Raw genomic sequence first — 17,391 nt, 5'->3', positions numbered from 1 at the left:
TTGGTTTGCCTTTTTTTAATGACCTGAAGACTCAAACAGATGATGGAGGTGAAGCTTGTGTCCCTTTTTCTGGGCGTCTTGTGTTTGAACGCAGCAGCTTTAGCGCAGCACAGTAAGTCTAAACTGGCTGGGATTTATTCATCACGTCGCTAAAACCTTGTGCCTTTTTCCCCCATTTTGCTCATTGATTGAAACAAGTAAATCATTTTGGGGGTTTTTTTTTAGGCATAATTAGATATTTGTTTGCACCACGGGTAAAGGGCTGTGTAAAAAGTATTAAAACTACAGCTTTTATTGCTGTGGCATGACCTCACTGAAATCTTAAAATAAAGAAATCCAACTTGCAATTTAATGTCATTAAGTCAGCAGAGAGAAAAGAAAATCTAAAAATAATTGTTTTGTTTCAAAAACACAGATGGCACATTTGATGGTCATCCTAGTTTTCCCTCTATTTCTCAAACCTATACTTCCTTGTTTTAAGTTGATCCGAGTTTCTAGAAACATCTAATCCATAACTTTTTGTTTATGCCCTGGGGCATAAATATGATGTGAAACATGGGTCCATTACTGCTAACTGTATCAGAGCTGCCAGGCTGGACAGGTTCCCATTCTTTATGTCTGTGCAATCCACAACGATCAGCAAGGAGCTCTTTTGGGTCACCATAACAAGCATTAGAAACACGTCTGCTCAGAATCTGTTTTATTTGCCAGATATGGTTACAGATACGAGGAATTCAACTCTGGACTGTACAATGCTCACAATGTGCTTTTTTTCACATTTTTTAAGTGCTAAATTTTTTTGGTTTAACAAACAGAGCCCTTTAAATGATAAAAAATTATATCTCATTTGTTGAAATTGGGCAAGTATTGGCAGAGTTATGACTGATAATAAATCATGATAATCACAATTATTAATTGACACTAATGTGTTATTGTATTATGATAATATAATAACACATTCGTTCTTCAGCTGTTGTCTTTATATAATTGGGAGCAACTCCAGTAAAAAGCATCTTCTTACCTACTATCACAAATATAAACATGAAGGTTGCCTAATTCTGCTAAGTTCAATTATTTCACAATGCGTAGTATATGTTTAATTTTTTTTTGGCATTTTTCAGAATATTATTTTGATACACGTTTTCCTTTTTCCTTTTCGTAGGGTTAGTCTTGATGCAGTTATGTTCGTCTTATACACAAAATAATGCTGCTGTTTTTGTTTCTTCTCCTGAGGCAAAGCAAACAATTAAGTGATGAGTTTAGCTCCAAGACTTTAACTAGATCTGTTTACTTTTCTAGATGAGACTAGGCCAACGAAAAGCACCTCATGCTAATTGTTACATTTAGTGGAGGATCTGTGATGCTGTGGCCGTTCTCTCTCTCAATGGACAATAGCATCATGTTGGAAAGCCTGGTATCAGGAAGTTTTTGCAATACCAGAACATTTAAAATAAAAAATGGGGAACTTGAGCGGAAAAATTAAAGTGGGTCATCACATGGTCCTTCAGCAGCATAATGATCCAGATTTACTTTCAAAATCTGCTATAAACTACTCATACAAGCCTTGTAAGCAATGCGAGACATTATAGATTACACAAAGTTAAATATGACACTTTCTTGATGAGCATTTATATTAAACCAATTTGCAGTATTGTTTAAAATTGCAAATATAGCATAGAACTACTGTACTTTTTGTATAAATGCTTGTTGGCCCAACTTATTGCCTGATTGGCCACCACTGTTACTGTTATACTGAATCTAAAACCATACATTTATGGTTGGTAATGTCATTTTCTGGTCCTTGACACGTGGTCAAACACTTCAGTTTTAGTGCCATAGGGCAGATCCTCATCTCAAACATGCTACAGTTTTTTATTTTCAAACACAAGATTTGTTTGCATTTGTTGATCAGGCTGTGGGCAGCGGACCCTGGTCGGACCGCCAGGACTGTCCAGGATAGTTGGAGGCCGGGATGCCCCAGTGGGAGCATGGCCCTGGCAGGTCAGCGTCCAGCTGTTATCCACCCACTTATGTGGTGGGACAGTCCTAGACAGTATCTGGGTTCTCACTGCCGCGCACTGCTTCCACAGTTACCGGTGAGTTTGAATTGATTCAGTCTGCAGACAATAGGAAGTGGCAGAGAAATTATTTGGTGGCAACGGCTGTCTAACCTTTTTTTAAATTGGCTTGAAATGTTACAGAATCAAGCAATGAGTTAACTGTAATGAAAAGCAATAGTAGAGGGATTGCAAAGTGCAGCACTGACACATGGTCTTTAAGGCCCAGTTTGCTTTCATGTGTTTTCTTCATCTGAGAGGACAACAGCAGCAGTGAGTTGTTCTAATCTGGTTTTCTGTTCAGATGGGTCAGCAACAGATACTTCCAAGTGGTGGTGGGACTAAACGTGCTGTCCGCACCTGGGCCTCACGTCCAGACACGCTCCATCAGTGAAATCGTAATGCATGAGAACTACAATTACATCACGTCGGACAACGATGTGGCGCTGCTGCTGCTCAGCTCCCCGCTCAACTTCACAGATCATGTCCAGCCTTGCTGCACTCCTCGTAACGCGAGCCATGAGGTTACCCTCAACTGGAGCAACTGCTTCATCAGCGGGTGGGGAGTCCCCTACTACCAAGGTCGGTGCTAAGACTTGCTCCCTAGGTGTGCAAAAAGCATTCATTTATGATAAATACCACCATAATAGCCTTTCTTCACCCTAATGTGTGGAGCAGCTGGTCCTTACATAATTTAATAACTAGTCAATAAAATGTAATGGCCGCTATCGTGCTCTACATATCCACCTATAGATAGATAGATAGATAGATAGATAGATAGATAGATAGATAGATAGATAGATAGATAGATAGATAGATAGATAGATAGATAGATATTCTGATCTAAAATGTTGTTTTCCATTAGTTGTCAATGAGTAAAGTCTCAAAAGTGCATCTAGACAAGTACGGAGTAAGGAAGTTGTCAAACAGATGTGCTCAGATTTACTCCATAGTGACAGCTTCCTTACTCCATAGACAAATAGGTGACAAGAATTAAATACTAAAGTATTTTTACAGCCAAACTAGGCCCGGACGATCAGACGGGAGAGCTTGAGAGTTTATCAGTTGTGTGGTGGAATAAGCATTTCCCTCTTCTTCCTGTGGTTCTTGTACTTCCTCAGACATGTCATTGTTGTGTTTGGCTTTTAAACCACACGCTCACTTTCTGCTCCATTGAGGAGGAGACACGATGCGGAGATGACGTATCTTTCAAGAGACGTCCAGTATGATGTGTTGGCAGTGGTTGTCTATTTGTCATCTAAACTCAATCGATGACAGAGATGTTTCCACAGAAAACGTCCAGAAAGTCTCCCAGGCTCATTCAGCTGATGCAAAAGAACTTCATAAAACCTCTTCTGCTGAACATTATCACAATAAACATTTCAATCTTCGAATGAATAATCATGCAAGGGTAACACGTATTTAAAAGCCAGAAAAAATTATATAAAATCCAGGTTATAAATTAATTTTAGAAATAATTTAACTGCCTAGGTGAGCACACCATTGTCTCTGTTTGTAGATCAGACTCTGTCAGCCTTCTTTATCAAATCAAGGCCTCAGCTGGGACACAAAGAGTTCAAAATGCAAAATGCTATGCTGCACTACAGACTGAACAAAGCCAAAACTGAGCCACTTTGTGTGTGTTTATGACAGGTGAGACAATGGACGTGCTGCAAGAGGCTGAGGTGGAGCTCATTGAGAGGGCCACATGCAACCAGAGAACCTGGTACAACGGCATCATCACAGAAAACATGATCTGTGCCGGACTGGAGAGCGGAGGAGTTGACTCTTGCCAGGTTTGGGGGTTGGGGGCATTTTACACATTTCCAACGTCATCCTAAGCTGCACTGTTAAACAGCTATAACACCCCGGTGGCGATGGTGGTGCAGGGCGACAGCGGAGGTCCACTGCAGTGCTACAGCGAGAGCCAAGAGACCTTCTATGTTGTAGGAGTGACGAGCTTTGGAGACAAGTGCGGGGAGCCCCGCAAACCAGGGGTGTATTCAAAAATCAGCAGGTTCGCAGACTGGGTGACGGCAACTCAGGGGGGAGCTAGAGCCACTGCACACAGGCTCACCAGTAGCCTGATCACAGCTCTGCTCTTTGCTGCCCTGACGCTGCTCTGAAACGTCCACCCTGTCTGCAGAAAATAAAAACAATCAGTGAACCAGAAAGCAAACATGAGCTGGTTGTCATTCTTTTATAAGGGGTCCCATACATTTGGTTTTATTTTCTAAATTCTTTATAGTTAATTTACAGTTTACAAGTAAATCTAGTTAGAGCTTCTGTAAATCCTTGGGTGGACATTTGTCTTACTTGATAAATCTCAATATATAGCAAAGGCATTACATTTTTCATGAAACAAACACAAATTTCAATAGATTTTGTCAATTTACCAACACCAAGTAGCACTTAATTTGTGAAGTGACAAAAAATGCATAATATCAGACCTCTGTTTACACTGTTGCCTTCAGGCAGACGATACAGAGAAATCAGATCAAGAACCAACCGTTTTAGAGACAGTTTTTACCCGACAGCAATAACAAAACTAAATGCAACCAAAAATAACCATTAATTATCATGGATGATGTGTGTGAGAATGTGCTATTTTTTATTTTTTAGTTGTTTTTATCAGTTATTTGTTATTTATTTCTTATATTGTGTGTAAATTGAGGGACAGAGATTTATTTATTATTTATTTATTATTGTTTTTATTTATTTTTTAAAACATATGCACGGATCGATGGCACTTTTTAAATTTCGTTGTTCTTGTGACAATGACAATAAAGTTTTTCATTCATTCATATAAAGATCTGATATTTGTATTCAACTCCTTTACATCTAATGTTGCCTAATTGACCTCACTAGATTCAGTCCAGGACTCTTTAAAATGTTAGCATTACTTCTAGTCAGAAGAAACACGGTAAGATTAAGAGTTTAAACCTAAATCTGCCGGGGGTGTCAATAATTTTGAGTCTAACTGTAATAGGTGAATATAGTCCACCTAGGCATAATTTAATCCCAGTATAAATCCAGCTGTTATGTGAATGCCTCCAAGGTTTGTTAGAGAATATTAGAGAACAAACAGAATCATTAAGACCAAGAGACACCGCAGACAGCTCAGTGTGAACCACGTGGGACGTTTAAAGCAGAGGCTGGTTGCAGACAACATCTCAGGCTTTGAACATCTCACAGAGCTCTGCTTAATTTATCATCTACAAATGCAAATGAAGTAGGTCACGAATGCAAACCGACCAAGACGTGGCTATCCATGTAAACCGACAGGCTGGGAAATGAGAGCATTAATCAGAGAAGCAGCCAAGGCGACAAACTCTGGAGGAGCTGCAGAGAGCCACAGCTCAGGTTGGAGAATCTGTTAACAAGACAGCAATTGACGTTGTTTAAAAGATGCCACAAGCCATGCAGGGGATGCAGCAAACATGTAGAAGAAGGTAAACAGAGGAGGCCATTATTGAACAGTTTTATTGCCTTGAACGCGCCATCCCCGTGGTGACGGCAGCAACTCGCTGTGGGAATGTTATCTTTCAGCAGAATGGGAAAACTGGTCAGAAACTAACTGCTGGCTTCTCTGACTTGAACATTTCCGTTTTATCAGACGCTAAGGGACATTTGAACACTTTCTCTTCTCAGGAAGTGTTGTTTGGTACATTCAATTTGAACATTTTATTTATCTGAACATGGCCGATCTATTAATAATTGCACAATATTTTCCCTCTTCTGATAAGTCTTTCTCTTCTGCTGTACAGTTAAACTTAAAATGTAGCTTTTTCTTTCAGCTTTGAGGCCCTTCTCTGTGAATGCTCATTCTTTGTTTTTTTCCAAGATGTCTCTGATTTGTGTCTGTGTGTTAAATGTGAATTCTGAGCCTGCATCTCACCAAAATTTCATTTTGTCTACATAATGACATTATGAAACTGGTTTGGGAAGATGGATGGAGGTAGTGCACAGCATCTAACACACGGCTCTGTATGCTGCTGAAACACCTCACACATTTATCTTGTATTTTGGCTAAAACCGTTTTTTCCTGTCTGGAACGCCTGATATTTTAGTGTTATATTTAAGTATATATTTTCATTTCATTGACTAAATGCTTATTTGTAATCTTGTCATTTTTCATGTGCAAATATTAGAGCTCTTCAGACTTAAAACATGATTTAATTGATAGACATGCTTGAATAATCCAGAATCTCTCAAAAAGTCAGTTTTATTCACTATAGCTGCTCCCATACTTTACTTTAACAGAGAAACTACAGCCGTTCTTTGTTTCTTTCAAGCTCATGTTTTAGGTAACCAGCATTCTTCCTGTGAATAAGGAAAATCTGGTATTTAAAAGGATGCAGTGCAACAAAATTTTTCTTTATTAACCCGCTTGGCATTGACACTCCCATAGCTTAATGTAACGTTTCTGTCTTGTTAACCTGTTTATAAGTTATGGCAAATCCCATGTTCCCACCTCCAGATGGTTACAACAAAAACCCAACATTAAGGTGCTACTAGCTTATGGTAGCATTTACATGGACTGCTTAAAGTCAAGTTCAGACCTCAAAGTTCAATTATTGATCAAGGGAATTGTTCCAGGAAATCTATATTTTGAATTACCTTAACATTGTAATTAACATTTGTGTGATTTTAGTTTTTTCTCCTAATCTCTTAGATAACCCACCTTTGTTTTTTTCTGTTTTTTATTTGTTCCTTTAGTTTTCCTATTGAAATTTCTAACTACTGCATCTATTTTTCAGATGTAATATGGTTTTATTGTAAAAAACAAAAAACAAAAAAACAGCATAATCTCAATCTTTTTTGTATACAAGAAATATTTTTAAAATTTAGACCATATTTTATTGCTTTCATAAAGAATTATACCTTTTCATTACTGAAACATTAAAAAAATGAAGGATGTGAAACGATGCTGGTCCTTAAACTTACGGAAAAACGTTTTGTTATTCTATCCTTTATTACCCTCTTTATATTCCTATAGTTTGTTTTATCATCCTACTTGTTGTAGGTTCGTTTTGACATGCCTGATCGCCTGACTGTAATTCATGTTCAAGACTTCATTAAAATAAATTAATAAAAAAACAGTTCACACGCAACAGCCGTCATTCTGTGATTTCACCTGATTTTGAATAAAGTTTTGGGGGAAAGAAGATTTACGTTATAAGGAAGCAACAGCAGTGACCCCTGGCGGTAGAGCGTTGGCATGTCTCCAGTATGAAGCAAGCTCTAGAAGCATCAGGATAGAAAGGAGAGAAAAGGCAGAAGAAAGTCTGACAAAGCATTTTTATTTGACATGAGACACATCCAATGACAGTGACAAGTTTTTTTTTTTTTTTTGTAAGACATTTTGTCAGAGGTTATCACACCACTGACTAGTCCAGAATGTGTTTTTGCTGCTGCTTAATGATGCATAGTGGACAGACTGTGGTTGAGGTATAGAGTGGAGGACCCTTGACTGTTTTTATTTTTATATATGTGTGGAATTATCCCTTTTCTTTGCCATCTCTACATTTTGTGCTTAGAACAGCTTTGAATGTTTAAAATGCCAGAAGTGAATATTCGGATGGGGAAAAAAAAAAAAAAGGCAGATGTTACAGGTTGCATCGTGTCTGTCGAAATGTTGCAATCAGATCTTAAGAGCTGATAAAAACTGACAAGGAAAAACAATGCAAGCTCACGACCATATAAGGACATGTTTACTTCCTGCAAATAAGACATCCAGGACGAAGCCTTTTTGCAATGACACCGAAGGATAAAGATCTGTCTGCGGCACCTTATTGAATAGCACCAAGGTCTATTGAAAAGGCTTGAAGGCCAGCGTGAAATTATAAAACTTTATTAAAAGTCGTTGGAGTGAAACAGTAGAGCGACAAAGCAATTATCACACAGTTATCCATGAGTAACCAAATGACTGGCTCGTGTACATGTCCTCGGTGAAAAAGTGGTCTGCGGTCGTGTCGCTGCTCAGGAATCTGTTTGCAGAGGTTGTGCAGCTCCAGATGAAAAATGCAGCGGGGAGGGTGGAGGGATGTCAATGAAACCCCTAAAAAATATATTAAATCCCAAATGTGGAAGGAGAGAGTAAAAATACAGTGGAGGCGACATTTAGAAAAAGAATAAAAAAAAAAAAACTATATTTTGGGATTCTTACAAAAGATGAACCTTGTTGCACCATAGAAGCCAAATATCACTGTTAGACACACACACACACTCTCTCTCTCTCTCAGGGACACACACACACACATACATCAAATGATATTGGGAAAGTGCACATTGTTCCTGTCCATGTTCCCTGTCCTTTTTCATGAGACTTAAATTTAACAAGCAATGCAGAAAGAAATGCCGTCAAGTATGAAAGATCAGTCAAGTTTTTATCTACAGACTCCATCTCCATGTACACAGTAACACTAGTAATACAGTATCTCACTTCTAAAATACAGTATACAGACATTTTTAACCCTTATCTATTGTACTTTTTCCTTTAAAGAAGTATTCTGCTGTCTTTAGATGCATTTTTAAATGCAGGTTTCAAAAAGGGATTGATCCTAATATGTTTTCCCCTCTCAGTGTTACAGACATTTGGAAAGAATTGGCTTAAATATAAAAAAAAAAAAAAAAAAAAACAGAAGCTTCACAATAAGGTTAAGAACAAGATAGCCTCTTTCTAAAAAGAATAAAATCAAGAAGGAAGATGCGACTGTGCTTCCTGCTTTTGGTTTCTATCGCAAAAATCAGTGGATCTCCTTAAACAAAACAAAAAAATTATAAAATAATCGGACAGAAGCTCCACAGGCTTTAATAAGGCAAAGTTTTCTCCACACTTCTCGGGCTTTACTGTTTTTAAAATTAGATTGTTTATAAATCAGAAATGTCTGGGAGATAAAAGGCACTACCCTGCCTTCTGATCATCTAACGTATTTGTCGACTGCGAGGTCCAGATTGCTCAGGCTGACGGGGCACGGCCACAATCGGCACCTCGGTTTCAGCCAGCAAATTAAAAAAATAAAAATAATGAAAAAAAAACATCCAGATAAAGAAGATGTTCGCTAAAACCAAAAGGGAGATTTTTTTTGTAACAGTTTACACCATCAAAAATAAGAGTGTGTTGTGCCATGAAATTGTGATGTTATATATGATTACTTTTTTTTTTTTCTCGATCAAGAAATGAGATGTGAGAGTCTGCTGAAGCAGGTTTGTGCCTCTCATAAGTGACCGCTGCTTAAGGAGAACGAACAGCTAGCAAACACGAAGCAAACCGGAGGGTCTGTTGCTGTAAGGGAGGAGGGACATTTTTACCCCAATCAGCCGCAACATGAAAAACGCACTGAAGTGTTTATCTGGACAGATTTTGTTCAAGGTAACTTTATCGGGAAAATTAAACTGCAAATGTTTTTCTTTGTCCCTGTTTTTATACCACGAATCAACCTGCATCCTTAGAGCTTTAAATACACAAATCAGAGCTGCTCTCAGATCTACATTGACAACATTCGGGTCACAAAGAATCGTCTCGCCCGTGCCGGCTGGTGATGGACACCAGCCCCAATCCTTAAGGCCCAGAGGGTGTAGATCATGGATGGATGGATGGATGGATGAAACATTTTATCGAGCCTCAAGTCTTTTTAATGAGATACCAGAGAAAGTGCAGGAGTGACACGAGTTTTTCTCCACCTGTGAGGACCAGACTAGCAAAAGACTGCGCCTTCACCGGGTCTTGCTGCAACCTGCCGGTCAGCTGGATTAAAGGCGGGTGTCTCTTTGGAAATATTCCCAGTCACTGAAACCATTATGCTTTTGAAACTATGACCAACAAGCTAAGAGCTTGGCTAGCTAGCCAAACAGATTAACCAGCTTATACTCTGTGTTACTCTATAAAGAGTAGGACTGAAAACACTTATAACGCTCTGTGCAATAAGCTCTTTAAAACGATTTCTACCAAATTCAGCATCACCATAACATCAATAGTCCAGATATTTTAGCATCAGAAGGAATCATTTTTGCTCCTCTGTTTTGAGTCAAAGCAACTGAAACATATTTTACATTTTGTGTAAGTATATTGAAGCTGTGGCATTTTCACTCGAGGTTTTAACACCTCATGTGTTTCCTCCAGACCCATGCCTAGCTTTGTGTACCGTTTCCCTTACATGCCTCGTGCATCACATCTATTTCTTAACATACGGGACCATCTAGAAACTGAGTGTTAATCTCAAACATCTTCAGGTCCTGGGTGTAATGTGGGAATTAGCAGCACCAGCAGAGCCTCCGATGACCTGTTTGCGGTAGACATGTTGAAGAACCGTGGGTAAGACGTCCATCTTTAATAAACGCAAGTTTATTCCTGTAGTTGGCAGCAGATCTCCAAGATGTCAAGAGAGTTTTCACTAAATATTATTAAGGATTGTGTTTTTCTGCAGGGTGTCTGATGAGAGGCACAAACTGGAGCTACAATCTTTAACTCTGCTCTTGATGGCGCTGATTAGGACCTGTTGGCCTATCCTTTTTTATTCTTTTATTTTAGTAAGCTATGTGCAGACAGCTGCTGTACGTCCAAGTAGCATGCACACCTAAACGCCCAAAACATCCGCAAATCCTACAAAGAACCGGTGCTTCAAGGTAAGAATAAAAAAAACTTCTCAGACTATTACAATGATCCCATCTAACTCAGCAAGTCCCTGCACACTAAAAAGAAGTCATCTGTTTTATATTCGCTAATCTGGGTTTGTGAGTAACGGAACGTTTGTCTTTTTTCACACAGATGTGTGATTCAAGTATTATTTCTTTTTTTTTTTAGGATATTTTGTAATGAGCGAAGGGCAAAGTTGTTTTCGTGGTTTAATGCGGAACAGGTCTGCAGCCGAGCGCCGCTGTGCACCAAGGTGGAGGTCAGGGGGTCGGGACGGCTCCCCCTGGTGGCACTTTTCTTTTAATACTGACGTGGATTTGCTCCTGTGGAAGCAGCAGCAGCAGATGTGGGCAGTGGGGTCTTCTTTTGAGGCAGGACATGGAGCCAGACGTGCAAAATGTGGAGGAAGTTCCAGTGCGCCCCCTGTCTTTCTTTAAGAGTATGGAGGTTAAAAAAAAAAAAAGACAAAAGAATAAAAAAAAAAAAACAACAACAAAGGAATTGAATGATTTGAGCGTCTCCTGTCTTCGAGGGGAGAATGTTTTTAAAAATGCTTAAAAAACATGATTAGGAATGCTGAGGGAGAAATGGGCTTCAGACAGCAGATGAAGATCAAATTTCTTCAAAGTGAACGACGTGTTTCCTCTAAAGAGGACAGAAGATTTCACCCTCGTTCTTAGAAGTCTCGGTGAACCTGGGCTGCAGCAATCGAGCAGGTGGAACAAAAAGCTGGAACAGTTTCTGAAAGGGAAGCATTTCACTGTTGCAGCACGTGGACTGTTCCTTGCATTCCCCGCATTGCTTTCTCTTTTAAAAGTGTCTGCGAGCTGACATGTGGGGGGGGGGGGGGCTGCTGTTGACGCCCCTCGGGTCCCTCGGGTCTTCTCCGGCCCTGGCTCAGTTTTGTGCATCAGTTTCTGAAAGGTGTTTCACATGTTGTAGGCCACGTAGATGGGGTCCAGTTGGTCCGCTAGGAAGGAGTCCCTCAGATGCATCCTCTGCTTCTCCCCCCTGGAGTTGATGGGGATCACCCCGGGGTCCACGATGACCACCACCCCGACGATGAGGTGGTGCTCCTCCAGGACCACGTTGGTGACGAGCGGCACCAGGTCTAAGGCCTCCTGCTCGGAGCCGCTGAGCTCCGCCACCACCACCAGTAGGTTGGTCCACGTAAACACGGCGCTGCAGGTAGTGTTGGGGGGGGGAGAGAGAGAAAAGTCAGTTTGCTGCTGTTTGTTAAAAGCTGAACGGCGTTAACCGTCATCAGACCCTCACCTCTCTGCGATGCTGCGGTGAGCTCGGGACACGGACGTCTCGATGTCGATGGGGTGATAACGCAGTCCCCTCAACTCCAAAGTTTCATCCAGAGAGCCCACGACAAACAAGGCATCATGGCGATCTGTCGCAGGACAAAAACAATTACAGCCACTACATGTATGTCCGTTGCTAGTTAGAGATGTTCTTATAATAAGGTAATTAATCACCAGTACACCGATTTATGAAACTAGTTCCCTAAAATGGGTTTTACGTCCATTTTTTGCTTTAAAATTATGCAGAGTTGTTTTTTAAAAAGCTCAGATTTTTCTGGATTTCTGCCTGGAAAGTTGAAAATATCTGTGCAGCTCTGAGTTTATCATCCAATATGGCTGTCTTGCATTAAAAAACAAAAATTTTCAGGAATAAAGCGTTTACAGATTGCATTTCATTAAACATGTACATCGCCATAAAAACTGAATAATGTGAAAAAGCTCAATATTTTTTGGAACTTGTGTCAGAAAGTGAAACATAACACAGAGGGAAATATTTCAGGCCTTATTTCTTGTAATAATGAAAATTATGGCTTATAGACAATAAACCCCCACCTGGACTTCAAATAACCATCAATGACTGTCTGGACTTATGTCCAGTCGGCAGCCTTCCCCATGACTGGATCGTCCACTGATCCAGACACAAACATTTTAGAGGCTTTGTAGGTGTTCAAGTTAGTTAACTGAAAAGAGTGGGATAACATGAGTTTCCAAAGTTATTTCAATATTGAAAATTTCCCTGAGAGACTGAATTCTGGGTTATTATCCATAAGCCATAATCAGCAAACTTACAGAAAATAAAGCCTTGAAATATTTCACCCTGTGTGTAACAAATCAGTAAAATATACGTTTTATTTTCAAAAATAACAGACAAAAAGTATTGAACCTTTTTACAAATTTTAGTTTTTTGAAATGTTCCTGTACATTATACAACCTTTATCTGTGAACATGGTATTGGCTCATATTGCGACTAGTAGTTGGTACCAGAACCAATCATGCTGGTTTTCCACCTTCACTTTTCCAAGTAAAAATTTTAGATCTTCTGAGTTCCCAGTCCTTCAAGTTCCTTTTAGTACACAAGTTACTGTAGAGTAACTTTTTTCTGTATCCTGCATCCAAAATAAACTTGAGGTGTTTTTTTAAAAACACTGTAAAACTTCTCTGTTTAACGGCCCGCAACTGCAGGTTCTGCCCATGAACACAAACAGCAGAACGTGGCAGAACGTGCTCGGCTCTCATCAAACGCCGCCTCACCTCCGCTGGCGTCCAGCAGCTCGGTTCTCTTGATGAAGCCCAAGTATCCCGTCCTGGCCCAGAGAGTCTGGGGATCCCCAAAGCTGAGTTTGGTGTTGAAATGATCCGCCTGCAGGCTCTCCTCTCCGTAGATGGTGTAGTAGCCGCTGGCGCTGTGAGGGGAGTTCACCCAAATCTGCACAAACACAGAGGGAACCATACGGTTTTTCTATCTTTGCTTATATAAATGATCATATATCGTTTTAGATGGCTTATAGTATCACTGAGAAAACGTAAGCATTTCCTCTAACTCACCTCTCCAAGATGCGAGTCTCCCAGCGGGCCCCTGGTCTCTGGGTTAACGATGATGACTCTGACTCCTGGCAGAATCTTAAAACGACAAAATTAAAGATCGCTTTAACTCTAATGACAACCCTTTGTCCCTCTTGTTCTCAAGCAACACCGAAAGATCCCCCTAAAGACGTCAGTAAAGACTTACAGTGCCAGACTCCATGAGTGGAAGACTCTGTGGCGCTCCTTTTTCAACCAGTCTCACCCTGAAAACAAAATAAAGAAAATATAAATCCATTTGGTTAATGTTTGCAGCTAAAAGCGCTAAAACTGGTCACAAAATGTTGCTGCTAGGAACAAAGTTTTTGACGCTACCTGTCGTGACGCAGGGACTTCATATCAACATAAACAGTGGAGGGATCTGGTCCAGAGGTCCCCTAGTGAAGATATGTACAACGTAAGCGGAAGCTCCTTCGGAATATTTTAGTCAAGAGCTTCAAACCGTTTCAGCGCAGCAGAGAAAACTAAACAGCTACCGTTAAGTTTGGTAATTTCACTACGAAAGGCACCTGCAGGCCGATGGCCAGGTTCACCCTGGAGCCGAAGGCGGTGCTGACGGCGCGAGGCGACAGGCCCAGATCTTTGAAGAGCTTGGAGAAGGACTGCGAGAGGGCGAGCCGAGGGCGCTCCTCAGCCACGACCACACAGCTCCGCACACAGGACAGGTTCAGACCCCGCGTCTGGATAATCGAGGTGTCGAGCAGCAGCAGTGCCAGAATGCAGACAAAAAAATTAGACCAAAAAAAATTAATATGTATCTCTCTTATGGTCACGATTAAATGGGAAATCATTTTATGATTAAATGTACTGAACCCTAATTATTATAAATGTCGGATTAAATACATAATCATATACATTTGAAGTCAATTACATTTGATGTCAAGATGTATTATAATCATTTAATTATATCCACCATTTTATCATATGTAAATAAACCTTTGTGGTGCATCAGTTCCTAACATCTGATTGGTTAATCTACACACCCACATCTGATCAGTTATATTGACCAGATCAGGGTTGGCCCCGCCCACCATCCATGATCATTACGGCTGACCAATGAAATCAACTAAAAACTGTTGCAGGAAGTGAAAAAAAAAAAAAAAAAAAAAGAAGGACGTCTATTTTTAAAAGATATTTAACCAATTATTGGTCCAACAACTATACATAATTATACATCGTCTTGTTTCCAACCTTGATTATTGAAACTTTATTTATTTTTTTCTTCTTTGACTGAGATGTGGCATCTTGGACTTCTATATTCATGTAGACGTCACAAAGATAATGGATTCTTATTTTAATTTTATAATGGATGAAGACGTGACCTTTTTTTGCAGGCTCACTTTAAGTTCTGCATATATTCACAAGAATAAAAGATCAGCTTTTTCATATCGGTCTCACTTTGCCCTTAATGACGCCTAATCGCTGAGTTAAAAAGTTATCGACAGAGGAAAAGGTATCCAGTGTGAAATAAATCTGATTCTGAAGAATCTTTGTCTCAGTATTGCTTTTTTTGCTCATAATGTTCTTGCTGTCTTTATTGTAGGCCTTCTTACCCACTGGACCGGTCTTTTAGATTTGTGAATGCAGATAAATTGTATTTCTAAGCTGCTTTTTAAACCATTTTGATCACTTTTACAAGTGTAGAGTGTCCATTTTTTTATTAAATGTTTCTTTGGTGTCTGCGTTTTATCTGTATGTTTGAAATACCAATAAAAAAAACAGTGTAAGATAAAAATATAAAAACTGAAAACTACAGCTTTAAACAAAATTGTGATGATTAAAATTAATAATTATTTACACAGAGTTTGTGTTATTTTTTCCAAAATGAATAAATCATAAATATACTATAAAGACATCCATAATATAACCTTCAACTGCTGCTGAGGTTGAGGGTGACACTGACCTTCAGCACCTCCGTCTGCGTGCCCAGGCCTTTGGTGCACAGCTCCATGACAGAGTAGGAGCAGAAGGTGTCTCTGATCTTGTACTGACTGAGCGTGCTCAGCCACAGAGGCAGCGAGGTCTCCAGCTCCAGCGGAGGAATAAGGATAGACTGGTGACCTGAGTAAACACTGAGGAAAAACAACAGAGCTTAGCTGCGGTATCTGTGGAACCATTAACAGCAGCTGGTTTTTCGTGGAAGAGCGGCACATTTGAGTGTGTGTGTGGGTGTGTCTGACGTACCTGGAGAGGCACCACAGGACGAAGCCCAGGCCGCAGTACGGGTCCAGGCAGATGGCTATTTGGCGTGAGGAGTAAAGCTCACACTGCAGCTTAATGGAGCGGCAAAGAGTGCTGACGGCCGCATGGGACATCTAAAGAAATGAGCACACGTGAGACGTGGTTTGGTGACACTTTTAAAGAAAAAACAGAAATATGCACCAAAACATTTTAATACGCTGTTAACGCTGGGATTACGGATTCAACGTTTGCAAGCATTCTAAGAAATAAATCATTTTGTTCTTGCAACAAGGCAAAGAGCACCAAGCAAACCTTCAGAGAGCATTTCCTGCGCTTGGTATCAACTTTATAAGGATGTGCCTTGACTTAATATAATAGGACCGGGCTTTTTTCGTCTGAGGAGACAAGGTGCTGCAGATTCAAAGGTTTGATAAATAGCCTCTTCATCCAGCAAACAGCAGAGTTACGCCCAAAATCATCAATACGTCTGGTTGTTCAGATCTAAACTAACATTTAAAAAATCCCAAGGAGCTTAAGATCAGGGTGATGGCTTCACCAAAAATAAATGATCCAAAGATAATGCAGTTATGAGCAGCGTTTGACTGATGTAATGCCAGTAAAAGGTGTCTCCATTGATTATAGAGATGGGCTGGAATCATTTTTAACATGCTGTTTTTAATAAAATATAAATACAACCAGGCTATTATCTTATGTTTTGAGATACCAGTCTCATTTCTTGTTAAACATTCTTAAATAAAAGTAAAAAGAATTCAAGTCTAATTCTGCCAGTGGAATAAATAATTTCCACTTTAATGTTACAATCCTTTCAAAACATTTTATATGTCTGTATAAAAGTAGGGGAAGGGTTGACATATTTCCTCATTTTGTGCCATAATTAGGACACAGCAACAGCTATTATGAAGAAGAGGATCTAACCTTAAACACAACAACCATAAAAATGTGATTATTGCAAAGTCAGGTCAGCTCAAACATGCTGTTCTAGCGAAGAGGAAACGTTCTGAGCTCCAGGGACACTGCAATCATTTACTAAGTAGAAACACCAGGATCATTTAGGGCCAACATCAGTTGAAAACCTTCCCAACACCCTGAACCTGAACGTTTAGGTTACATTTGCCGCCACCTGATGCATTCAGGACTGTTAAATTAAACCTTGAGAAAACGTACATTCAGCTGCAGCCAGTCAAAAGAAGGTTCAGGGTTTAAAGCTACAAAGTTTCATCACATATCATCATCACTTTATTAAAGACACAAATAGGTCCATATTAAACAAATAAGAAAAGCAACAAATTCAAAATCAATTAAAATAGTCACAAATTTATGAAAAGGCTAAATCGATAAATGCTCCACATTCTAGACTTAAACCTGAATGAGCTTCGTATAGGGTTCGTCAGCGCTAGCATGATGTTATTTGTAGTTAGCTTATCTACATACGCAGGTGCACATAAGGTTACGTAAGACAGCATAAAAAGTGGAAACACCAACAAAAAAACTGACTGATGGTCCATCCTTCCTAAGCAGCGTCCTCGATGCATCATTATAAGTTTCTGCTTTACTTTTAATGCCTCCACAAGTGGGCAGTATACAATATGCCTTAAAAAGGGCC

At 39.8% G+C, this 17,391-nt stretch overlaps 2 protein-coding genes across 3 annotated transcripts in view; one reads left to right on the top strand and one right to left on the bottom strand.

The window, feature by feature from the left end:
* The first annotated feature begins 31 nt into the window (after nt 1-31).
* On the top strand, nt 32-4,224 carry LOC105931750 (acrosin). Its single transcript, XM_036136840.1, has 5 exons — nt 32-112; nt 1,913-2,096; nt 2,362-2,639; nt 3,711-3,853; nt 3,947-4,224. Exons 1-5 carry the CDS (start codon nt 40-42, stop codon nt 4,181-4,183), a joined length of 915 nt encoding a protein of 304 aa, XP_035992733.1. The 5' UTR covers nt 32-39; the 3' UTR covers nt 4,184-4,224.
* Nucleotides 4,225-7,895: 3,671 nt separating this feature from the next.
* dip2ba (disco-interacting protein 2 homolog Ba) overlaps nt 7,896-17,391 on the bottom strand; it is a 72,184-nt gene continuing 62,688 nt past the window's right edge. Inside the window, exons 31-39 of one of the 2 annotated variants that reach the window (XM_012870574.3) lie at nt 15,771-15,901; nt 15,490-15,658; nt 14,096-14,266; nt 13,902-13,963; nt 13,735-13,792; nt 13,551-13,625; nt 13,257-13,431; nt 11,971-12,094; nt 7,896-11,877 (exon numbers count right to left, since the gene is read on the bottom strand). In XM_012870574.3, coding sequence (XP_012726028.2) covers nt 11,625-11,877; nt 11,971-12,094; nt 13,257-13,431; nt 13,551-13,625; nt 13,735-13,792; nt 13,902-13,963; nt 14,096-14,266; nt 15,490-15,658; nt 15,771-15,901 — 1,218 coding nt within the window. In that variant the 3' untranslated portion in view covers nt 7,896-11,624. The remainder of the gene's footprint in view (nt 11,878-11,970; nt 12,095-13,256; nt 13,432-13,550; nt 13,626-13,734; nt 13,793-13,901; nt 13,964-14,095; nt 14,267-15,489; nt 15,659-15,770; nt 15,902-17,391) is intronic. The other variant, XM_012870576.3, reaches the window with a different exon arrangement.

Source organism: Fundulus heteroclitus, chromosome 1, assembly GCF_011125445.2.
Source record: "Fundulus heteroclitus isolate FHET01 chromosome 1, MU-UCD_Fhet_4.1, whole genome shotgun sequence".
NCBI classification, from domain to species: domain Eukaryota; kingdom Metazoa; phylum Chordata; class Actinopteri; order Cyprinodontiformes; family Fundulidae; genus Fundulus; species Fundulus heteroclitus.
The sequence above is the reverse complement of the archived record's forward strand: the minus strand, read 5'-3'. Positions and strand labels throughout refer to the sequence as shown.

Coding starts and splice junctions, on each gene's coding strand:
- LOC105931750 (XM_036136840.1), top strand. CDS start 40: ATGATGGAGGTGAAGCTTGTGTCCCTTTTTCTGGGCGTCTTGTGTTTG. Junction 2,640..3,710: donor GGGAGTCCCCTACTACCAAG/GTCGGTGCTAAG, acceptor TGTTTATGACAG/GTGAGACAATGGACGTGCTG. Junction 3,854..3,946: donor GAGGAGTTGACTCTTGCCAG/GTTTGGGGGTTG, acceptor ATGGTGGTGCAG/GGCGACAGCGGAGGTCCACT.